We start from the raw sequence: 24,383 nt of genomic DNA on the forward strand, positions 1-24,383 counted from the left end.
CTGCAGGTATGATCATGGCATACTGCAAGCTAAGCATTCATTTGATGGATATATCCCTTTGTCCACAATAACATCGACACCATAGGAACCGTACAGGGAACAATTAGATTGTGTCTTATTTACAGTATTTAACAAACGGAAGAAAGTAATAGGCTCCTAATGTTAGAGAAACGTAGGTTTACACCAGTAATATATTCCAATAGCAGGTTATCTTGTGCAAAAGCTAAGAATTAAAGACAAGATAATCACTTCCTCCTTCTACTGAATAAATACATACATACATACATACATACATACATACATACATACATACATACCTTTGCTAAATATACACTCTAAGGCCAGGTGTAATTTTTCCTGGATATATTTCTATATTACTGCACAGCGCACAGCAATATGCAGTCGTGCATACATATATGTGTGTATACAATATATATATATATATATATATATATATATATACAGTATATGTGTGTATATCTGTATATATGTGCGTGTGTGTATAGATAGATAAACAGCTGTTATATTTCACTCCATATAAGTTATGGTCGCGTGTATGGGCGGTATATAAATATAGGTATATGCCCAGATACTGATATTATACACTTATGCTTCAGCAATACTATTGTGCTGGTACCAGCTTTTCTTTCAAGTGTCGCATCTTCGTGTGTGACAATTGACCATCTGTATATAGAGATGGTTGTAAAGAGATAAAATACATATAATAATATGATATAAACCATTCCTGAGTATGTTGTAGCCTATCTCTGACACCAGAGAGCCCCAGCGATGGCTCCATCACTCCCTCAATGTAGCATATAATAAAGTTTGGGGATATAACAATATTGAAAGCTCACAATTAAAACCCATCATAAAATGACAGCTTATGTAGGAAAATGATGCAATAGGCATATGTCCTTATCACAGTATAAAATAGAGGATCTCTATAAATGGATTGTATTACTATTATTATTATTATTATTATTATTATTATTATTATTATTACCATGCTATAGATAAAAAAAAGAGGGAATAAATAAACATTTTGCACAATTTCCCCCCCATTCCTGCACACCCCCTGTTGGGAGTGCTCTGAGCCCGCCTGGGGTACAGTCACATATTTAAAAGAAGAAGTAGAAAGAAAAAAAATGAATTATCTGCATTCTGGTCCTCTGTGGTTGATCAGCTGCTTTGCATATCACGTGGGGCGGCCAGAGCCAATCAGCGGGCGCCCTGTGCCTCAGCCCTGCTTAGTCTGAGACATTTCCAATCTCTTTTTTCAGTCTTTGGGGCTTTTAAAAAAGAGGCAGAGTGGTGCGAGCGCTGGCCGGGCTATGACAGCCTCCGTGCTCCTGCACCCACGCTGGCCCGAGCCGCTCATGTTCCTCTACGACAACGGCCTGGATGACATGAGTAAGAACATGGAAGGTTTTCCAGGCAGCAACTTCGCAGCGAACCAGTGTAGGAACCTGATGGGGCACCCGGCATCCCTGGCCCCCAGCAGCGCCTACCCTAGCGCCGAGGTGCCAGTGTCCGGCATTGCTGAGCCTGCCAAGCAGTGCAGCCCATGCTCAGCGGCGCAGAGCTCCTCCGGTGCCAGCTTGCCCTATGGCTACTTTGGCAGCGGGTACTACCCGTGCAGGATGACGCACCACAGCACCATCAAGTCCTGCTCGCAGCCGTCCGCTTTTGCAGACAAGTACATGGAGACGTCAGTCTCTGGGGGAGAGGACTTCCCTGCCAGAGCCAAGGAGTTCGCCTTTTACCAGGGCTATGCCACAGGACCTTACCAGCCAGTGCCCGGATATCTGGATATGCCTGTTGTGTCCACCATAGGGGCGCCAGGGGAGCCGAGGCATGAGCCCCTGTTGCCTATGGACAGTTACCAGCCCTGGGCAATTACCAATGGATGGAATGGGCAGGTCTACTGCGCCAAGGATCAGTCCCAGCCAACTCACCTATGGAAATCCACCCTACCGGGTAACACACCTGCCTGTAGTATACATAGCTGTGACATGTGCACATCAGCAGTATATTCTGCCAATATTTTATGCTATTAGTGCATGTCTACCTAACACACTTCTATGTCATATATCATTATTACATGTCTACATAACACACTTCTATGTCATATATCATTAATGCATGTCTACCCAACACACTTCTATGTCGTATATCATTATTGCATGTCCACCTAACATACTTCTATGCTTTTGCATTTCTACCTAACACACTTCAATGGTATATAGTATTCTTGCATGTCTACCTAAAATACTTCTATGTGATATCTTATTAATGTATTTCTACCTAAAATATTTAAATGGTATATATTATTATTGCATGTCTACCTAACATATTTCTATGCTATATAATATTATTGCATGTATTGACACACGATATATCTTATTAATACATGTCTATTTAACATAATTCTGTGTTATATATGTGCATGTCTACTTAACACTTCTGTTTTATATTATTATTGCATCTCTACCTAACATACTTGAATGTCATATATTATTATTGGATAGATAGATAGATAGATAGATAGATAGATAGATAGATAGATAGATAGATAGATAGATAGATAGAGTTGTTATTATTATTACATGTCTACCTAACATACTTCATATCATTGTTGCACGTTAACCTATTTTACTTTAATGTCATATATTAGTATTGTTTGTCTACCTAACAAAAACTAATATTATATATATTATTATTGCATGTTTATCTCTCCAAGTGTTCAAGTTCATGTAGAAAAACATACAACTTACATACATGTACTGATATATATATACTGTATATATATATACACACACACACACAAATATGTATGTGAGCTGCACTTTCTGTGTGTGTGTCGATGTATGTGTATATATATATATATATATATATACACACCTATATGTTCATATACATCTATACACACACCTACCTACAAATCAGTATAAGAGACACATATATAATTATCTCTGTATATACACCTATATATATATATGTATATACACCTATATATATATATGTGTACACACATATATATATATATATATATATATATATATATATATATACATCTACCTAAACACTTTTCCAACACATATGTTTTAATATATATATATATATATATATACACACACACACACACCTACCTATACACCATTACAACACACACACCTACCTATACACCATTATATCACACATACACACATTTTTATATATATATATACACCTATACACCATTACAACACACACACACCTACCTATACACCATTATAACACACACACATATATATATATATATATATACACACACACACACACACAGGTGTGTGTGTGTGTGTGTGTGTGTGTGTGTGTGTGTGTGTGTGTGTGTGTGTGTGTGTGTGTGTGTGTGTGTGTGTGTGTGTGTGTGTGTGTGTGTGTGTGTGTTAAAATGTCCCATCTTTTATTTCATTCACAGAGCTTAATACAATCTTAAGTGCAGCATTAGGGTCCAGTATTTTGCTGTTTATCAATAGTTACATCATGTAGCAGGGCCAGCTTACTGTGATCTCTATGTGCTGCTGTTTATAGTGTATTGCTGTTACACCTCCGCTGCCTTTCCCTGTGTATAGGTTTCATTCTGTACATTCAGCTTTATAGTCAACTGATGGTGCAGCAGTCTACAATTCCCAATGACCTGTGCTTTCCCTTTTACAGACGTAGTTTCCCATCCGTCGGATGCCAGCTCCTACAGGCGAGGCAGGAAGAAGCGTGTGCCATATACTAAGGTCCAACTGAAAGAACTGGAAAGGGAATACGCTACAAATAAATTCATCACTAAGGACAAAAGGCGAAGGATATCTGCCACCACCAACCTATCAGAGAGGCAGGTCACCATCTGGTTCCAGAACAGGAGGGTCAAAGAGAAGAAAGTTATCAACAAGCTGAAGACCACCAGCTAATGGCCGGACTGGATGGGAGACTCAGCAGGTTCTTCTCGTGGAAACGAATCCATTCTGCCCAGGGAAACAAAGGTCATCTCGGGGACCTCTAAATATGGTTTCCAGAAAACCTCTTTATGGGGGGAGGGGCTGGGGGAAAATTGCATTTGTAATTATTTTGAGAAAGGACAAGACTCACAGCTTGTTGGAGGTCTCTCAGCGCAAAATCTACTTGTGGAATTGTAAACATCCCGAAAAGGAAAGAGAATCTCGATGCAACATAATATGAATTTTGATTAATAGAGAGACATGTAGCCTTTAATCAAGAATCGATTTAAATCGAGAATATCAGACTAATAATTGCGCTTTGAACCTTGAAACCAGACTGCATGTTGAGTGACTGCTCAGGTAATTTAAAATGGTATCTTTTACTGTATGCTTACACGATACATTCTGATATATCAGGAGTGTAATTATATGTCGTTGAAAAATTGTACAGCTTTCTTTAGGGGGTGGGGTGGGTCTCAATTCCAGAGAAATTGTAAGAATAAATATAAATGTAAGCTTTCGGGGCTTACCTGAAAATTGTCCGTCGTTATAATGAATAGACGTGAACTTAATTTGTTGTCTTCTTCGATAACATTTTACATTTCAAAAAAAATTGGGGTTACGGAAACAGTGATTAATAATCCGGGTTCAATGAGGCAGAAATCAATCTGCAATGAGCAAAATATCCTAAAATCCCGGTGGTCTACAAATGCCAATATTACTGTACGGTAAAGACAAAAACTATAAAATGTACGATCATATTTAACGGTGGAATTTTTAGAACGGTATAAAATAGCAATTATTTTATTTGTTTTGTGTTTGTAATTGGGCCGTATTAGATAATGGTAGCCAATCATTTCCAGCACTTTTTATCTAATCAGTTATTTGACATTTGTTTCTTCTCTAGTCACTGTAAAATGTTATCATGTGTACATAATAAATTAGCGCACTGTGAACATTTATTTGTACATTCTCAGTTTTTTGTTTTTGTTTTTTTGTTTGTTTGTTTGTTTTTGCCTAATAATGTAAATAGATGTTTTTTGGATGGGAAAAATATATAGATCACTGTGAATAAATTGAATGGTGACGTAACATGCAATATGTTCAGTTAGTGTTAGCTAGATATCCTATATTTAGATATAATAACACTCGTCAATCTAGTTGTCCGCAATACACATATCACATAATTAAGATGAATCTGTACAAGATATAACATTGGATTGATGAGATGTATAAATGTTCTCCTGTCTGAAATGAAAATCAGCCGTATTATGGGAGATCTAATAATTATAGTTAGATTCAGAGTGGTATTTTCTTAAAAGATGTGGAGATTATTGAAACAATTGAATGAGAAGGCCCTAAACCTTGACCTTGACGAAAATAGGCAATTTGTGACCTTGACTTGTGACAGCTCATGAATAGGCTTCACTAGGATTAGTAGATCAATAGCGCCACCTGGTGTTCAAAAGCATATCTACAACGCTGCTGATACTTCATATATTACATTGGTGCTTGATAATGTAAATGTATTACTAACTGTCTCATTAATTACAAGTGTTGTTGAAGATAATTTGGCGATAGTTATTTACTTGCATAATATAATTTTCCTGTAGTTGGCAGAAATGATTGCTTAAGATGATTTACGTGTGTTTGATTGAACAAATGGGCGTTTTTGTTTAATCAATAAATAACTTTCATTTACAGGACTATTTGATGTATAATTTGGTCATACGATTAACATCAATCTCAAAATGGCCAATGAGGCATTTATTTCCATCTTGGGTGTTTTTTTTAAATACAGAAAAACCACAGGATTGTCACAATTTATATATTGTTTATTTAAGTAAATGATTTATTTTATGTCCGCTGAGACTTTTTTATGTGATCAATCGTATGCTCTATATTAAATATACAATTGTACTATATATTGTGATGATTAAATACAACTTTGTATTATATGGCATACATAAATGGAGTAATATTTTCAATGTCTTAACTGCGCTTGTTTTGATTTAGTTCAGTAACTATAACTGCAGCAGAAATAAAAGTGAATGGTTACATTTACATTTCAAAATTTTATTCAAATTCATAACTTATCGCTAAATTTAAACCACAAAAAACACGTTTCAATTAAGAATTTAATTCATAACGCCAGCTTTTAGTCCTCCATTGATTAGCAATATACGCAGTAACAATGGAATTAGAAATTTACATTTCCCATTTTTAGTTATTGATTAATGGATCTGTGTTGAAAACACAATTTTAATGGCATCTACTATAATAAAACTTTTCCTGATCTACTTGTCCATTTTTAATAAAAACTGTACACATATATATAATTTCGAAAGAATGTTTAGTCATAAGAATTCTGGCTCACATTATACCCATGAAAAAAAAAGTCAAATATTTGTTGAAGATTGATGCCCTTCTAAAATAATTTTATTGTCTTTTCCTGTTCGATTTATATAATATTTGTATAACTGAGCGGTGGCAGATATCACTGGTCACATTACATATCACACCACGTTTTCCGAATGCACTAATGTGACAATCCTCTGTGTGACTTTTAGTTTTGCAAACATATTTAACAACCAGGGGAAATGTATCACACCGTCCAGCACTTCGCAGGGGAAATTAATATTTCACCAGGGCATCCTGAGGATAGCATTAAAAGAATACTACAGGTTCTAGTTTATTAGTTATAAAATTCCATGGTATTCATATAATTACAGACTAAACAACTGCTGACAGTTTACATATGCCAACGACAAAAAAAAAACCTCTTGCATATGATTATCACGTAGAGGAGGTGTGCGGGCAGTTAGCGAGCGGTGTCTTCAGGGAAATACTAAGTAACCGGTTGTTTTGTATAGTTCGAATACTGTTAGGGAAGATATGCCGCGTTCTTGTAGCGTCCTCTCACATTGTGCCAAGTCCTTGTTGCTATCAGGACTGTCTCCAGGTTGTATACATGAGAGGCGAGGTAATTAAATCGCACCTAGAATATTAATGCACATAATAAACCAATGTAATTAATGACGACAGCTGAAAGGGTTGTGCTCACATTGGCCTAAGTTGTATTGTTATGTTGGATCTCTCTCTCTCTCTCTCTCTCTCTCTCTCTCTCTCTCTCTCTCTCTCTCTCTCTCTCTCTCTCTCTCTCTCTCTCACTCTCTCTCCCTCCCTCCACCCTCTCTTCTTTTTGGCCTCTTCTCTCTCAAAATGCTCAATATGTAATTCCCTGTATCTCTCTTTCCTTTTCTGTCTCCCGCTCATTCACTCTCCCCCCTCACTCTCCTTCTCCCCCCGACCCTTCTCTCTCCTCTATCAAATGCCCCATATGTCCGTCCCTGCATCTTCCTCTCTTCTCTCTGTCTCATAAGCTTCATACATGTGGTCTCTATCTTAACAAACTACACTCCTATTTACACTGCAGGGTATAGTCTCTCTCTCTCTCTCTCTCTCTCTCTCTCTCTCTCTCTCTCTCTCTCTCTCTCTCTCTCCCTCTCTCCCCCTCCCTCCCTGACATATTAGTTCATTTTATGATTAGAGATTAGAAAATCGAGTGTGACATGTACTTGGTCACAAGTAATACATGCAGTATATAGTACAGATCACCTCAGATTACAGACTTGATCTGCATAATGTGGGTAAATAGCTTAACAAAACTGCCCTCCTATTTACACTGCAGGGTATATACTTGTCTCTCTCCCCCTCCTTTCGCTAACCACCCCCCCCCCCCCTTCCCTGGCTTTTCTGACTTCCGGTTCAGTAAATGATTTGTAAAGTGCTCTTTATATTGGTTCCTACTCGTTGTATCTTGATTGTTTATTATTGGTTCTCTCCCATTTAAGGACGGCCAAGATAACTATAAATATGTGGCGATTCGGCTTAAATACAGTATGTTGGCTATTTGTCATTCTGCCTAAAGGCCCCCATACATCAGAGATGGATTGCAGCAATAGTGCAATTTGCAATCGCTTGTGTATAAAAATCTTTCCCTTTTTCAATCGACTGTGGCAATTCTGCAATCTGCAATCGATTGAAATAGGGAAAGATTTTTATACACAATCGATTGCAAATTGCACGATTGCTGTAATTCATCTCTGATGTATGGGAGCCTTTATTTCTGTTGTTTCTGCTGTCATGTCTCGGCTCCGGTCTCGATCAGCAATTGCATGACTTTCAGATTAGATAATATTGCAACACAATAATGACAGGGGAAAACATGTTGTTATATGTTGTCCTCTATGCAACTGAGAGGCAAATTTGGCCAAGCAGTGCTCACTCTGTTCAGCACTGAGGAGGCCCGTGTCTGGCTGCATTGCTGTGTGTGATCACTCTGTCAAACCATTGTTTATATGCTATAACGTCCCCTTCTGGAAGTGTAAAGTCAATACAATATCATAGGTGAATCTGTGTTTAAAATGATAGCATTACGCCTATAAATAGAAATTATTTAATCAGTTCAGGAAATTAAAATATGCAATATGACTGCACCATATATATATATATATATATATATATATATATATATGTATATATATATATATATATGCATAATATGGCAACCACATATTTAACTTCTTGTTGTCACACAAGTAAATCATTTATATATATATATATATATATATATATATATGTATATATATATATATATATATATACATTTAAATTGCATGTAGATTTTACAAATTCTAATAATTTCTGTTGATATTATTATTAATAAATGAATACAATAAATTAGGTGAGTGGTTATCCTATGCATGTTCACTTGTACGTATGTAAAAATACAAGTGTAAGTGTGTGTGTTGTGTGTGTGTATATATATATATATATATATATATATATATACATAAATCCTATATGGAAATTATGGCACCTTCTAGACTATTTGTGAAGCATATAATACAGTGCATAAAATTTCCAACAAAACACATTACTAAGGTAATGTCATCTGGGAACTATGCAGCACAATTTGCCAGTGCTCTGCTTTTTTCCCCCTTACTGTATTTGTGCTGTGCTTTTCCCAAATGACATTACCTTGATAAAGTCCTGGGTGGGGCCGAAACGTTGGTTTGGTATGTATTTGATTTGGTTTGTGTTTTCTTGGACATTAAATGCACTCTATTATATGCTTTACAAGTAGTCTGGAAAGTACCATCATTTCCATATAGGATTTATGTGGGTATATTGTGGGCCTGTCCTGCACACGGTAGAACAATAGCCTTTTATGAACAGCCCAGCAGTTGTCATTTAAGAGATGTGAGTGCAGGACCTCTTTATGTATATATATATATATATATATATATATATATATATATATATGTGAGTATATGTATATATTGTTTTCAGTCACACCACTTGATTGACGATAAATGTCAACAGTATTTCTATACTAATTTTTAGAATTTCCGTCCACATTTTCAGATTTACATCAAAAAAAATCCAGTCAGCAGGTAATATTTTCTATATATATCTGATCAAATGCACAAAACAGTTGGCAAAACTATATCACTCTATCTATCTATCTATCTATCTATCTATCTTTCTATCTATCTATCTATCTATCTATCTATCTATCTCTAATCTGTCTCTAATCTATCTATCTATCTATCTATCTATCTATCTATCTATCTATCTATCTAATATCACTCTAGTTGTTTATTTATTTATCTATCTATTATATAACTAATTTCACTCTATCTATCTATCTAGCTAACATCACTCTATCTATCTGCCTATCTAACATGACTCATATATGTCATATATATATATATATATATATATATATATATATATATCTCGATCTATGTATCTACCTGTCTAGCTATCTTTTTTTTCTGTCTGTCTGACCATCTATCTATCGATCTATCTATCTATCTATCTATCTATCTATCTATCTATCTATCTATCTATCTATCTATCTATCTAATATCACTCTATTGATCTATCTATTACATAACTAATATCACTCTATCTATCATCTAACTAATTATCTATCTATCATATCTAATGACTCTCTCTATTTATTTATCTATCAGTCTGCCTATCTAATATGACTCATATCTGTCCAATATATATCTATCGATCTATTTATCTACCTAACTGTCTAGCTATCTTTTTTCTTCTATCTATCTATCTATCTATCTATCTATCTATCTATCTATCTATCTCTCTCTCTATCTTTCTGTCCATCTATGTAGCTAAAGACCTTTTCCATTAAACATGCTTTTGCGCAAAGGGTTTTGTTTATCACTTATTTAATTGATTAATTCTATAATAAATATTAACAAAGAAATAATGTACCTATCTCACCGACCGAAGCCTAATGTACGCTAGTTTAGCACTGATACATTATATACGTGTCAAATGATCTCTACCTGCCAGCTCAGAAGAGGCGATTTCAGTGTTAACAAAGTAAGGAGATTTTATTTTATTTTCATTTCACGTTAAAAAAAAAGATGGTTGAATTGGTATTCCCTCTTTCATGTCTATGATAATGCACACAATCCACCACAAAAAAAAGAGTTTCAGAACAATCCATAGGTTTCAACATTCTTTATTGTGAAGTAATTTCTTTTATTTCAGCTGCATAACAATTGTAATATAATAAAACATACACTGGCAGCACAGTTATTTTAAAACAAAAAAATAACACGTTGACGTTTATCGCACTGCTATAGCAATACATTTTTTACTTGCATTGCATTACACTGTACGTCTGCAAATCTTATCAGTAGTATTGTGCGAAAACATAAGATACGGTTAATCGTTTGACCAATGGGGGTGTTTATATATATATATATATATATATATATATATATATAGATATGTGTCTGTATATATATTATATATATATAACCGCACACATTTGTATTGAAAATGAATTCCTGTGTACTGTAGTCCCATAGAGGAATAGCATATAGTTGAGTCTCCAAAAGAAGTAAAAAAGACCAAAACACCACCTGTTAAATTGCAAGAGTAGAAAATATATTCAAAGCACAGCCATAACATTTAATAGAGCCAGCATGTCATATATATATATATATATATATATATATATATATATATATATATATATAAAATTTATTTTTTAACGTTTGCGACATATTGTAAGTAGTGTGGGGGAAAGAAGCTTCTGAAATATAAATCGCAGTTGATTAGTGCATTTGTTCTTGTGCTGAAAATCATATTCAGATCTGGCGAAATTCAGACTCTCCTGAACAAAACGTCAGTAGTTTGACCAGAATTCCCTATTTAGTGCAGAATTATTGCCTGCAATAAAATGTTGTTATTATTATACTGATTAGAAACTCCAGTATATTAATTTTTTTGTGAATCTGCCACCCCTAGTGGAATACATTTAAATAGAAAGAAACTAGTCTTCTTTCAACATATATTTCAGAAGGATAAAACATACACCTTGGAGGTCAAGTTCAAGGTATTACATGCCCTTGCAATTACTTTCTGATAAACGGAGACAACAATAATTCTCTGTAAGACCAGAAAAGCGCATGATGTATTATACAGTGCATTAGCCCTCGGGTTCAGTGCTTGTCCTAACCGAGTTGTGGTCTTTACTCTGTTTCATTCATTCAAATCACTCCCTCCCCCCCACTTCCAACACACACGATCTTACTTACAATGTCATATGTCATATTCCTGTCCCGTTCCTGTGCCAGGAGAGGAAAACATGAATAAAATCCAAATGCTGATTCCATAGGTGCCCCATTATAACGCTGGTTTTGTATTTCAATGTCTGCTATTGCCACATATGTGGAGAGCAGACTATTCAATGCATGCCAGACGGTCTAGACTGCCCGTTTCACAGCCCCACAATTGCCTGCAATAATCATAGACTTGCACCTGTAAAAAGACCACTAAAAAGAGGCTAGTTTGTATGGTGAGTGTTTAAACAAAATGTACAATTTACAGCAACTGTAGTCATCTCTTATGTTAGAAATGTCAAGAACATTTTAGAGCTAAAGGAAAACAAAATTCCACTAAGTAAATGCAGAAAAAGTGTTAAGTTTGTAACGCCGCAGAGTTCATTAATAAATATGGCAGTAAAAAAAGGAAAACAACAAACAGTACAAGAACATACAAGTAAGGGCTAAACAAGTAACGTGCGCTGTGTAATGAAATATATGCATTGTGGATGTGCGTGTACGTGTATGTGTTTATATATAGTGTTCTATAGTGTACACACATATACACACACACACACACATATATATATATAATTATATATATATGTTTGTTTTCAATTATTTTTTCTATTAAACTATATGTATGTCTGTATGTATGTATGTATGTATGTATGTATGTATGTATGTATGTATGTGTGCGTGTTTGTGTGTGTCCATATGTGTATTAACCGCTACAGGGCAGTTAATAACATAATTATATAGTTATACTTTGAGGAACACGTTAATTGTATAGGTTGCGTCAGTTGCCTGTTACATTATATATTATATTGATTTACTTTTAGATTCATGCATGTGATACTATCTTTTAGCAAAGTGGTTTGTGTTTTTGGTGTTCTATGAAATGAAGACAGATCATCTGGTAAGTCTTTCAGACATTGATTAAAAAAATACACATATTACTACATGTTTTGTGTATGTACGTATGTAATTATTATGTTATTATTTATCTATGCCCACACACACACACATAGATATTTGTGTTATATGACATTCTTAATTATTACCACCTTCTTCCAACTGGGTCATGAAAACTAATAAAGCTCTTACTGTTTAGATGTGGTGTTTGCTTTCTGTGCCCTGTATTGTTGCCAGGATTTGTTATATGTGATCAATGTATTTACCGGTGATTAAAAGCAATCTAAACAATGAAGTCTTACCACCAGGAGAGTTCTCGCCATCAGTACCGGCACAAGATGCAGCAGGCATTCCCAGGGACCACATCACTACATTTCCCCATTTCCATGGTCATTCTGAAGATGATGAATTACAGGTTATATTGATATTTAAATGTCTATGTAAGAGGTAATACTGCATTACAGGACGGGGCAATAATACAGCTCCAAGGCCAAAGTAACGCTCAGTAGGGTTTTGTGGTTAAGGTCAAATACACAATAGCGAAAGCTGCTTTCAAAAGTATTTGCTACACAATATTGATGGGTTTTTACACAAGTTACAACTACAATTGACTGTATTCGTGCATTCTGCATGTTTGTATATGTGTTATCTCTAATCAGTTACCCTCACCCTCTGCCAATATCCCCTGGCACTGAGACTGCAGCTATTTCCCACACATGCAATGCCTACAAATAAAAGCAGCGTTCCCTGCATACAAACCTTGCAGAGCATGGTACACTGTGGTGTCAGTGAGTGTATGTAACATATGGAGAGGACCTCATGGATTGCATGTAGGTGGCGTCTCCTGGGAACCCTTAGCCAGACCAGCCATGTCTGACACAGGCTGAAGGAGACTGCCAAACGTGCCATGTACAGCCCTGCTCACTCCTCCCTGACGCCCGGCCTCAGTCACAGCCCCATAGCCCCCATACCACTGGGAGACATTGCTTTCCTGTGCAGAGGAGGGGCGGGGAGAGCCTTTGTCTCACAGGCAAGGAGACCTATCTGTCTGTCTATCTATCTAATATATATTCTGTCTATCTATCTATCTATCTATCTATCTATCTATCTATCTATCTATCTATCTACTTATCTAATATATATCATATCTATCTATCTATCTATCTATCTATCTACTTATCTAATATATATTCTATCTATCTATCTATCTATCTATCTATCTATCTATCTATCTATCTATCTATCTATCTAATATATATCCTATCTATCTAAAATATATCTATCTATTTATGTAATCTATTTAATATCTATCTATCTATCTATCTATCTATCTATCTATCTATCTATCTATCTCTAATCTATCTATCTATCTATCTATCTATCTATCTATCTATGTAATCTATCTAATATCTATCTATCTATCTATCTCTAATCTATCTATTTATCTATCTAATATCTATCTATCTATCTCTAATCTATCTATCTATCTATCTATCTATCTATCGATCGATCGATCGATCGATCTATCTTATCTATCTATCTATCTATCTTATCTATCGATCTATCTACCTTACTATCGCCAACAATTCCCTCCCTATTTGTCCTGCAGTATGCTATAGTTTACACATACACAGACACAAACAGGAATATATGTGACATCCTTCCATTCATACATCCAGATGTAATAATGTCCATCTGATGGCCGCATGTGTGCCATGTAGGGAGGGCATTAGTAGACATACCAAGCTGCTAAGCTATGACAGCATTGTGTGGTGTGTAGAAGCTTTATAGCAAAGTCCAGTGTAGTGTAAGCCGATCAGATGTGACCATAGGAAGGAAATCCTAAACTGCACATTGGTCTGCAGCAGTGGGGGAAGGGGCGCTGTGCCTTCTGTTTTAGTCTGACTGCACATTCCCTTAGATCATGGTGATTTCTCGCACAGATCATTTATCATACGGCATCACCCTTTGCAACATATACAATTTAATATACGCTTATGTACTGATAATTCGCTAGGTTGTCTATGCTTAGTCATTTAGTACACACATTTTCTCTACATACCCATAGCAGTCAGAAATGTTATTCCAGGAACATCAAAGTGCCCGGAGGTTGAAGGGGGGGGGGGGGGGCTGAGGGTGTGTGTGTGGGGGGGGGATAGACGACAAAGAGTTTATTTTGCACATCATATATATGCAGCTCAACACATACCCTTATAGCCCCTATGCATTGCTTTAACATGGGTTCCCTGTCAGGCTTGTGGGGAAAGCATGTTACATGACAGATTACATGTTCCTATGAACCTAGCAAGTGACGATCTGTTGCTTCCCTTGAGATGGCTACAAAGAGAAGGGCCCATAGTCCCAGCTTGTCCAATTTCCCCATCTGATCACATGACCAGCACCTCCCTGCTAAGGATGGGGATAGATTCCACGTCAGCCTACGTCTTCCAATTCCTACTCCACAGATCTGCTTCAAAGAGGCAGCTGCATGAGAGAACCATGCTAAGCCCAGCTAATGCGCACAGCCCGAGGTAGCCTAATGATGGATTTTGATGAGCGTGTCCCCTGTTCCTCTAACATGTATCTGCCCAGTTGCACCTACTACGTCTCGGGTCCTGACTTCTCCAGCCTGCCTTCCTTCTTGCCCCAAAGTCCATCTTCTCGCCCCATGCCCTACTCCTACTCTTCTAACCTGCCCCAGGTGCAGCCAGTCAGAGAGGTGACCTTCAGGGAGTATGCCATTGACACCTCCAGTAAGTGGCACCCCAGGACCAACCTGACCCACTGCTACTCAGCAGATGACATTATGCACAGAGACTGCCTCCCTGCCTCCAACGCAGCTGGCATGGGGGAGATGTTCGGCAAGAGCTCTTCCAATGTCTACCACCCCAATGCCAACGTCTCCTCCAACTTCTATAGCGCAGTGGGCAGGAATGGGGTGCTGCCACAAGCCTTTGACCAGTTCTTTGAGACAGCATATGGAAACGCGGATCACCAGCCCTCCGACTTCTCCCTGGACAGACACTGCGACAAAGTTCCAGGAGCGACTGCGACAACTTCAAGTTCGGAGCCCCGGGAGGCGGAGGAGAAGGAGAGGAGAGCGGAGAGCAGCCACAGCAGTCACAGCAGTCACAGCCACAGCAGCTCTCATTCATCCTCCGGCAACAATGAGGACAAAGCCAATAGCTCCAGTACGTATTGCTGCCTGCAGCGCCTGCCCTGTCACTGGCTCTGCAATCTCAGCGCACCGCTGTTAAATTTTTATATGCTGTTTTATAAGCATATAAGGTTTATGGAGGGCCCTTAGATTTCCCCCAACAAAACTTTCTTATAAAAGGCAGGATCACGTGCTTAGCACTGAAATTGGCCGTGAAATACCAGCCACCAATGGATGCCTTAAGACAATCCTTCCCCCTTTTTTTTTCTTCTCCCTTTTAAAACTCTGGGGTCGGTTTTAGAACATATAGTAAGTAAGAATTTGCGCCTATAAAAAAAATGACACACAAAAGTAACCCTGCTTGCTTTGATATCAGAGTGATCTTGCATGACATGTCAGCAGGGCTTCCCTGCCACTGCTGGGTCTAGGATAGGTGCACACAGGTGATGCTGGGACTTGTTACACAGTGTGATCCGCAGCTGTGCACACTTCTAGTAAGACAGATAGCAAGATTAAAGGGACACAGAGCTTCCTGGTACAGGGTTTTTATAGGACAGTGTGTTTCATGTGAAAATGGGAGAAGAGTAACATGGTCTAAAGCAGATGTGGAAATGCATGTGTGCAGGAACTATGTACATATATATATATATATATATATATATATATATATATATATATATATATATATAGTTATATAGTTATACAAATACTCACACATATCTGTCTGTCTGCCTCTCTCTATATATAGAGATAGTGAGGGTCTGTGTCATATGTATCAATGGTCGGCTGGAAATCATATTGTAATGTAAAGGTCTGAAAACTATATATTGAGTTCTAGAGATGCTGATTCCAATCACTGCTTCTGATATAAATGCTTCTTGGATTTGTTTTATAAAACAAGGGCGTCAGAGTACAAGTTAATAAAATATTTAAATTGCTATATAATTTAACTAGTTGATCCCTATTGCTGTATTCTAACAAGGTTCTTCAAGTGCTAGAACCAGCCAAATATATGGAAGCTGTAATCACATTGAGTGTAACAAAGCCCACTAGCTTATTACTTTATAACTATTCATGCCCTGAATTGCGTGCAGTGATGGGGAGTCGCTTTAAAAACCCCTCGGGCTGCAGTCTTCCTGTAAATGGTTTATAATGGAATGGATTGTAAATTACTGTACGCTACCTTACACTATGGTATTTATTCTTGTTCCACAGGTGGACAACGTACCCGTAAAAAGAGATGTCCTTACACCAAATATCAAATTAGGGAACTGGAGAGAGAATTTTTTTTCAGTGTGTATATTAACAAAGAGAAAAGGCTACAGCTTTCCCGAATGCTGAATCTAACCGACCGACAAGTCAAGATATGGTTCCAAAATAGGAGGATGAAAGAGAAAAAAATTAACAGAGACCGATTGCAGTATTACTCGGCTAATCCTCTCTTATGAGAGTAACTGCGTGTCCCCCCGCCGCCCCCCCGGACATATTACATATTTTTGTTCAAGACAAGGTCAAACCACAAGGTTACATGTATGTGGATGAGCATGTACAGGACAATGGGAAGTAACATTTGTTCCTGGACAATGCTGCTTAAACGGAGAATAGCTGCCTCTAGACTTGTAACCTGATGGTGAGGCTACGGGTAGCAGTACGCGTTCAATTTCCTAGCTGCATAATGTACTAGGATGCAGCAATCACCAATTATTGACACACGTTTTCTTGTTGTGTTAATGGAGTGATGTTTTCAGTACGATTTTGGTACACTTTCTAAAAGGACCAGTTGCAACATTTAAGATTTGGTTATGATGTCCTTACTATGACTTTGAAGATATTTCTGTCTGTTCTCACCGTACACAACAACATTTATCTTAAAAAATGTACTCTAAGTTGTCTTATTATTGCAATAGGAACCAACAGCCTAAAGACAGAAGTTATGTGGTTTGCTTGTTAGTTTCTTGTCCAAGCGTCCTGCTGTGTCCATCCTTGGTTCACCCATAGCAGTTACTGCAAATTTCACCTATGTGGTCTATGAAATATGCACTTTGTTTGCTAATATCAATCTATGTCTGAGACTAAAGTGGCGGAGAACCGCAACTTAAAATCAGGCAACTTGTATCTATTATTATGACCCGTTTGAATGAGCAGTGCAACCAGACAATGTTATAATGGAAAAAAATACCATATACAGGAAATAATCAAGTGTATATATATATATATATATATATATATATATTCATAACAAATAAAGTCAGATAGATTATTTTAACCTCAATTTATGTGCCCACGCTATAGTTTATGTTTAGATAAAAATTCATTTAAATATATATATATATGACACAACCAAAGTTATTAAAAGCAATTATGAAAAAAAGATATTTGAAATGAAATGATATATTAGTTTATGGGACATGATAATCTATTTGTACTGTTCCTGTTTGAATGTATGTTTCGTATGTTTTATTAAATGTGTAAATAAATGTCACTTGGTATTTCGTTTAAATACCGTTTTACACTTCTGGTCTCATAATTTTTACCTTTTGCTAAAGAAAAATAATTGAATGGATAGTATAGGATTGTTTTTGTCATGTAGGCAACATTTCCGAAACTGTTTTCTGGGGTGAATGAGAATCTTTGGCACAGATTACAAGGCTAGACGTCATTCCATGTCACTGTTAACTTACAAATTAATATTTTATTTGTGTATAGAGTTTGTTCTATGCAAATTTAGTGGGATGCATGTATACAGCCAGAGAGCGCACAAAACAAATAAACTTGGTTGAAAAATATTACAAATCATACATTATTGTGTTGGCTTCTTACACTGCTTTTTACATGGCACCTACAATGTATGATTAATATGCTGCCGGTTATGTACGATGTGCTCATAGCTTAAATAGATTTCTCAACTAAATGCTGATTCTGCAATCCCAAGATGAGGCTGGTCACTGATTGAGAATTATTGATTGTGCAAGGTGATCCCATGTCTTCTACCTCACTATAGCTTTGATATTCTATATTATGGGGGCTCTATATAACTATTCCAAGTGCTAATTATGTTTTGCTCCATCCAGACAATGCATGTGTTTTCTTTTCTTTTTTTTCATTTTTAATATAATTGTCTCTCTCATTACTGTAACTGTTCATTTTATTTTTAATTTTATTTTATATGATCATTATTATTTTTATCCAGTTCTCTAAATATTTTATTTCCTAATAGCTATCTGGCTTTGAACTTCTGTTCAGCTATTGTTGGACATTGCACATAACCTTGAGAGGAATGTCTAGCATTCTATGGTGGCCTTTTTGTATACAGATTTCTGTAGTGTTTATATTGTACTATACTAGAAATGTCAAACATTGCCCGGGCTGACGCATATCTCTACTTGCATACTTCTTTAGTGGAGTTTTTTTTTTTTATTGTTATTATTTTGGAAACTACAGCTAGGTCTAAAAGCATCAACAGCATTCTAAAATAGAAGTGAGATTGAATACGTAGGAATTAGATAGTAGGGGGCTGTCAATTAGACTTTTACAGGATATTTCCTTTTTGGGATACATTTTAACTGGTTTCCCTTGCAAACACTCTAGACCCTTGAGGCCTGCATTTTATCCGAGTCTTTGGTCTGACCCAATAAAAGCACATGCTCTGTGTTGCTAAGGCAATTCGGTAATAAAACGTGTCTGTGATTTGGGATTTGCATATTTGGAATGCAGGGCTATAAACTAAACACAGGGTTTGCAGCCATTTCTGAGATGGTGATATCAGTGCTGTCCAACAGTTGCATGAAGGGACATTGCAATATCTCTTTAGGATGACAACAAAAACTAGAAAACAGTTCCTTTTTTTCCAGAGGAACAGAATGGCCACAAGATGGCGCTGTATCGATCAATGTCAATGCCGCTCTGCCAGGAGAATCTAATGCTAGAATATTGGCCTTTGTTCTTTCTTTATCAAGCGAGGAGACTCTTCAGAGATATAACTTGTTTTGTCTTTTGGAGGAAAGTCTGTCAGTCACTAGTTGATTAAAACAAACTGAATGGTTGGAAAGTGCACTCAAAAGTCTGAAAAATAAGATTATTGTGATGGATGAGGCAGATAAGGTAAGTAATTGATTACACACTGTCTTTATGATAGGGTTATATCCTATGATACTGATGGACTTGTTATCATAAAATTTTATTTGAATATGTTGCAACATGCGAATTATTTATTTCACACAACATCTGGATTTACAGGTTATGTATATCATATAATCTATCTACACAATACATTTGCATTTTCCCAGCTATGCATAATCCTGAAATAATCTATTAACAAAATGTATTTAAATAAATACATAATCAGAATCTTACATTGGGGGGGGGGGGGGTTGAGAAGTACTGATTTTGGCTGAGCTGATTTTTATGTATCTTTCAAACATAATTAAATGGATATATGACAGGTGGTGGGGAGATAGATAAATAGATAGTTGTCACATATAAGTTAGATATGCACATAGACAGCATATATAATAATGCGGTACTGATACAAATCCAATACAGATACTATCGTTTTCTAAACATATATAAAACATTTAGATATCAAGCTTATATAACATTTAAAGTATCTACTCATAGTTATTTACATATTTTTGCTAAAATACTGATTACAGGGCTGTGAGAATGAGAGAATAGCACAAAATAAATATAATAAAATTCGATCAAGCTGGAGAAAACCCCAAAACATTTTTTGTGCGCTATTAAGTTGTTTGTAATTTTACTTTCGTAATCACTTATCTTGAAGTTAATACACAGAATACACTAATGATTTTGTGTGGGGAGGGAGAATATTAGAGCAGACATTCTATCCATGCAAATATGTAGCGTTATCACAAATAAATGCTTTCATTTTTAGGAAACACTTTTGACTACAGAAAATCTTATAGATTGGACTTTTTTTTGTTTGTTTTACTCATTGGAGCTGTATTCTATTCGACTCCAAATTCTAGTTCAGAGGAATTTAAACATGCTGCAATAGGGCCAATATATACAGGTTCAAAAGTATTGTAAGATCCTCTATTAAATATTTGAAAGAAATGTAAGAGGTTAATTAATAGCTAATATTAAACTAACTGAGCAAGGACATGAATGTTGCTAACATTTTACTGCCCTCCAAGGTGGCATTGCAGGAAATTGCTGTACATTTTACATATAACCATAAACTGTGTTATCCCCATAGATAGATAGATAGATAGATAGATAGATAGATAGATAGATAGATAGATAGATAGATAGATAGATATAGACAGATAGACTTGGAAAAATGTATTATTCGCTTTAATTCATAGTCCCTTAAATACATGGCATACACTGCAGGGTCAAAGACCATTTAAATGAAGTTCCAAAACATGTTGTACAAGTATTTAAATCTCTCTTTGGAGTAAAAACAGTGTCTACCACAGTAACTCCATTGCATAATATTCAGTATGTTATTTAAAATGAAGGCATAAATCTAAATCCTGTCTTCACTAACATATTACCTAAAAATTCTGACCCTCCAATCCTTAATCCATCATCAATATGACACTTGATAGATATAATACAGGTCCAACATATAATTATTCTTAGTTCATACTTGTAAAATGATTGTATCAATTCAGACAGTTTGAGCTATTTGTCTAGTTATGTATATGACATGATATATATATATATATATATATATATATATGTAGTTTTCCTGGACAATAGTGTAGTTCAAATGCACGCAGTGTTACATGTGATTTTTAACTGCAATACAGATAATGAAAGCCAATGTTAAGCATTTGTATTTCTTTTTGTTACTTATTTATTTATATATATATCTTACTTTGATTTGTTTTGATAGAAGATACATTTATATAGGTCTGGGTGTATAAGTATTTTTGCGATGGTAGAAAGTATTTGTCACCAATCTTGGCACTAGAAAGCCCCACATCTGATTCTAAGCACCACCCTGGATCCAGTCCAGGGGAAAATGAAAGAATATTTGGCAACAGCGAACATTCTTGACAGTTTACAGTTGTCAAATAGGAAAATGAGAAGAAACGCATTGTATAAGCCGTCACATTACAGGAAACCTATTACATAAACACTGATGTTTATTCACATGCGTTTTGTCATATATTGGTGTACAGAGTCCTATATTTGCTATATAGCTGCCTGTATGCTGATGTATATGTTATACATTTTGTGATTATTTTTATACTTATTTGTTTGCTGAGAGTTGGAGTGGGGTTGTGTTTACAGTTCATGCTTTTAGGGCAAGTCAGTCAGAATTATAAACGGCAATAAAATGTGCGAATTGTTTTATCCTGAGTATAAGAATACAAATGTGGCACTGGTCCTCGCCTGTATCGGGAGCAGCCTTCTCAGCACAAGACTTCTCGGCTTGCTGTGCAAGGGGAAAATCTCTATTCACATAAGTCCCATTTATGTTTGAAAGGAGATTCCATTCGGTATTTAAAAAGTATTTTGGCACAAAGCGCAGCTCTCCTCGCCGAATTGTTCCTCAAAGCTCCAAACTGACCGTTTATCGTTTATAGTTAAGATTTAAATGTGCTGTATTAGTTTTACTTGACTGCGTTTGATGATGCTAGTTTACTATTTGCCTGCTCTTGTTCGTGATTACAGAAAGAATGGATCTCCCACACCACTGGGCTATTAAACTTCATAAACTAGACGCGCGCCTGACTATAAAAGGCATCTAGAGTTCTTTGTATAAACACATCTGCTTGCATCCAATCTTGCACATCCACACCTTGCTTTCTATGATATTGTATATAAAACAATACTCCAGATATTAATTACTACCCAGGGCACACGCCTGTAACAGGCCCATCCTGGGATGGGCTATTGCACATAGCCATGGGATCATGTGACTCTGCATCCTTTGTTGTGCTCTCTGAGTTACATGAAATATCTGAATTTTCTCCTTTAGAAAATAATAAAAAAAAAATGTCAGAAAACAGCGCGTTCTTTGCATATTTGTAGCCTACATATGTGGCTGGCGGTGTTTAGTGAACATATTTACCTCCAGCTCAGATATCACACCCTACTGATCTACACAAATGTATAACAGCTGTTACAGGAGCTCATAATGCAGTATGCATTTCATATTCAGATCAGCAATATCAGGACTAATCTGCAATATTATAATAAACTAATATACTGTCTATTATTTCATCAAAAATGTGGGTGGCTATCTTGAAACATATAGTATTAACTTTACTAAGGTGTGTGTTTTATAGAAGGTGATGAATACAATACTACTATTATTATGCACTAAACTACAATCAACGAAAAAAATAAATAAAATACAAAATATAATTGGTTTTGTAGTAAAAATATTTTTTAAATATATATATTTTTTCAAAAACAGTGTTTCCCGCGTGATAGACTTACAGCTGCTCTCTGCAAGCACAAAGCAGCTGCGCCCTAATTCACTATTATTATTATTATTTTACAAGTTCTAAACGCGGGAGTATAGAAGTCTTTTACTGGGGTGTTATAAGTAGGGAATGGTTCTAGCAATGGAATAACGCGTCCAGCAGAGCACAAACCTTGGAGAGGCCCCTGTGCTTCCTATTCTTTCAGAAACATCTGAACTCTGCTCATTTCATATGCCCTTCCCAGAAGAAAGTCACAAGTGGAGGCTAATAAAAATGTAGCAGAGAGTTTTAAAACGCAGATATTTTCCTTGAGCTTGCAAAGGCAGGCTATCTCGCTGCTAGTAGTCTACAGAGCGTCTGAAAGCCAAGGGTAAGTGCTCTGGGAATGCGTGGTTAAAATGGTGCACTGATTTACATACTAGATCAACTAGTAAACTATCTGATTTTCACACCACATCCTAATTGAGCGGTGCGGTTTGCATTTCATAAAATTATTTTTTTTGTCGTTCCTTTGCTTCTACGCAAAGATAAAAAAAGGAAATACAATCTATCTGCAAAGTTTCAGCACAAACTTGTTCACACTGCTCAGTTGTTGTTGTTTTTTTGTTTTAGCACAGGAACTTTTAGGTACTTTAAGGTACTTTAAAGACATTGAGACAAATAGGTTGTATAACAACACACTACAGGGAGTGTATAGCACCATAAACAACCTCAAACAAATAATTTGTGGGTTAATGCTCCTTACCTAAAAAGGGCCACATTTTTTTTGCATTTAGCAAATGCCTGTGTTTTACTAATGTAATGATATATATATAATGTTTGTGTAACGTTTTCATTAACATGTTTCATTTTATTAAAAAAAATAATAATATGGATTTTTGTTTAATTGCTTCCAATGTTAGCTACGAAAACAGGTTTCATGGTTAACATTTGAAACAAAATGAAAGGAAATAAAGTTTCTGGTTATAGCAGTACTCATGGAAGACCACCCCTCGTGAATACTCGACATTCACCTTCTAACCACATCAATCTGGTCTGTTCTTTATTCTTATTGCCCCTGTTGACTATGCACTCAACATCTGTATGGTTTATATGTTTTGCAAAAATAAAATAAAAAAATCTACTCACTAAATGTTAAATATGTCATTTTAACGGAGACGCTAAAGTAATGACACAATACACTGACCCTGATTTAAAAAAAAATCACTCTTCAAAAAAAGTGTCAGGATTTACATGGGAGTCTGAAATATAGAGGGCAAAAGATTGATACACCCAGTGG

General features: G+C 36.1%; 2 protein-coding genes across 2 annotated transcripts; both read left to right on the plus strand.

Annotated features, from left to right (window-relative positions):
• The first annotated feature begins 1,317 nt into the window (after positions 1-1,317).
• On the plus strand, positions 1,318-4,918 carry HOXA13 (homeobox A13). Its single transcript, XM_088461450.1, has 2 exons — positions 1,318-1,980; positions 3,703-4,918. The coding sequence occupies exons 1-2, from the start codon at positions 1,335-1,337 to the stop codon at positions 3,945-3,947; spliced, it is 891 nt and encodes a 296-aa protein (XP_088317576.1). The 5' UTR covers positions 1,318-1,334; the 3' UTR covers positions 3,948-4,918.
• A 9,972-nt stretch (positions 4,919-14,890) lies between these two features.
• HOXA11 (homeobox A11) lies at positions 14,891-18,468 on the plus strand. The gene is made up of 2 exons (XM_088461448.1): positions 14,891-15,732; positions 16,914-18,468. Exons 1-2 carry the CDS (start codon positions 15,057-15,059, stop codon positions 17,144-17,146), a joined length of 909 nt encoding a protein of 302 aa, XP_088317574.1. The 5' UTR covers positions 14,891-15,056; the 3' UTR covers positions 17,147-18,468.
• The last annotated feature ends 5,915 nt before the right edge of the window (positions 18,469-24,383 follow it).

The sequence above is a fragment of the Taudactylus pleione genome, unplaced genomic scaffold (genome assembly GCF_031769625.1).
Source record: "Taudactylus pleione unplaced genomic scaffold, aTauple2 ptg001052l, whole genome shotgun sequence".
Classification (NCBI taxonomy): domain Eukaryota; kingdom Metazoa; phylum Chordata; class Amphibia; order Anura; family Myobatrachidae; genus Taudactylus; species Taudactylus pleione.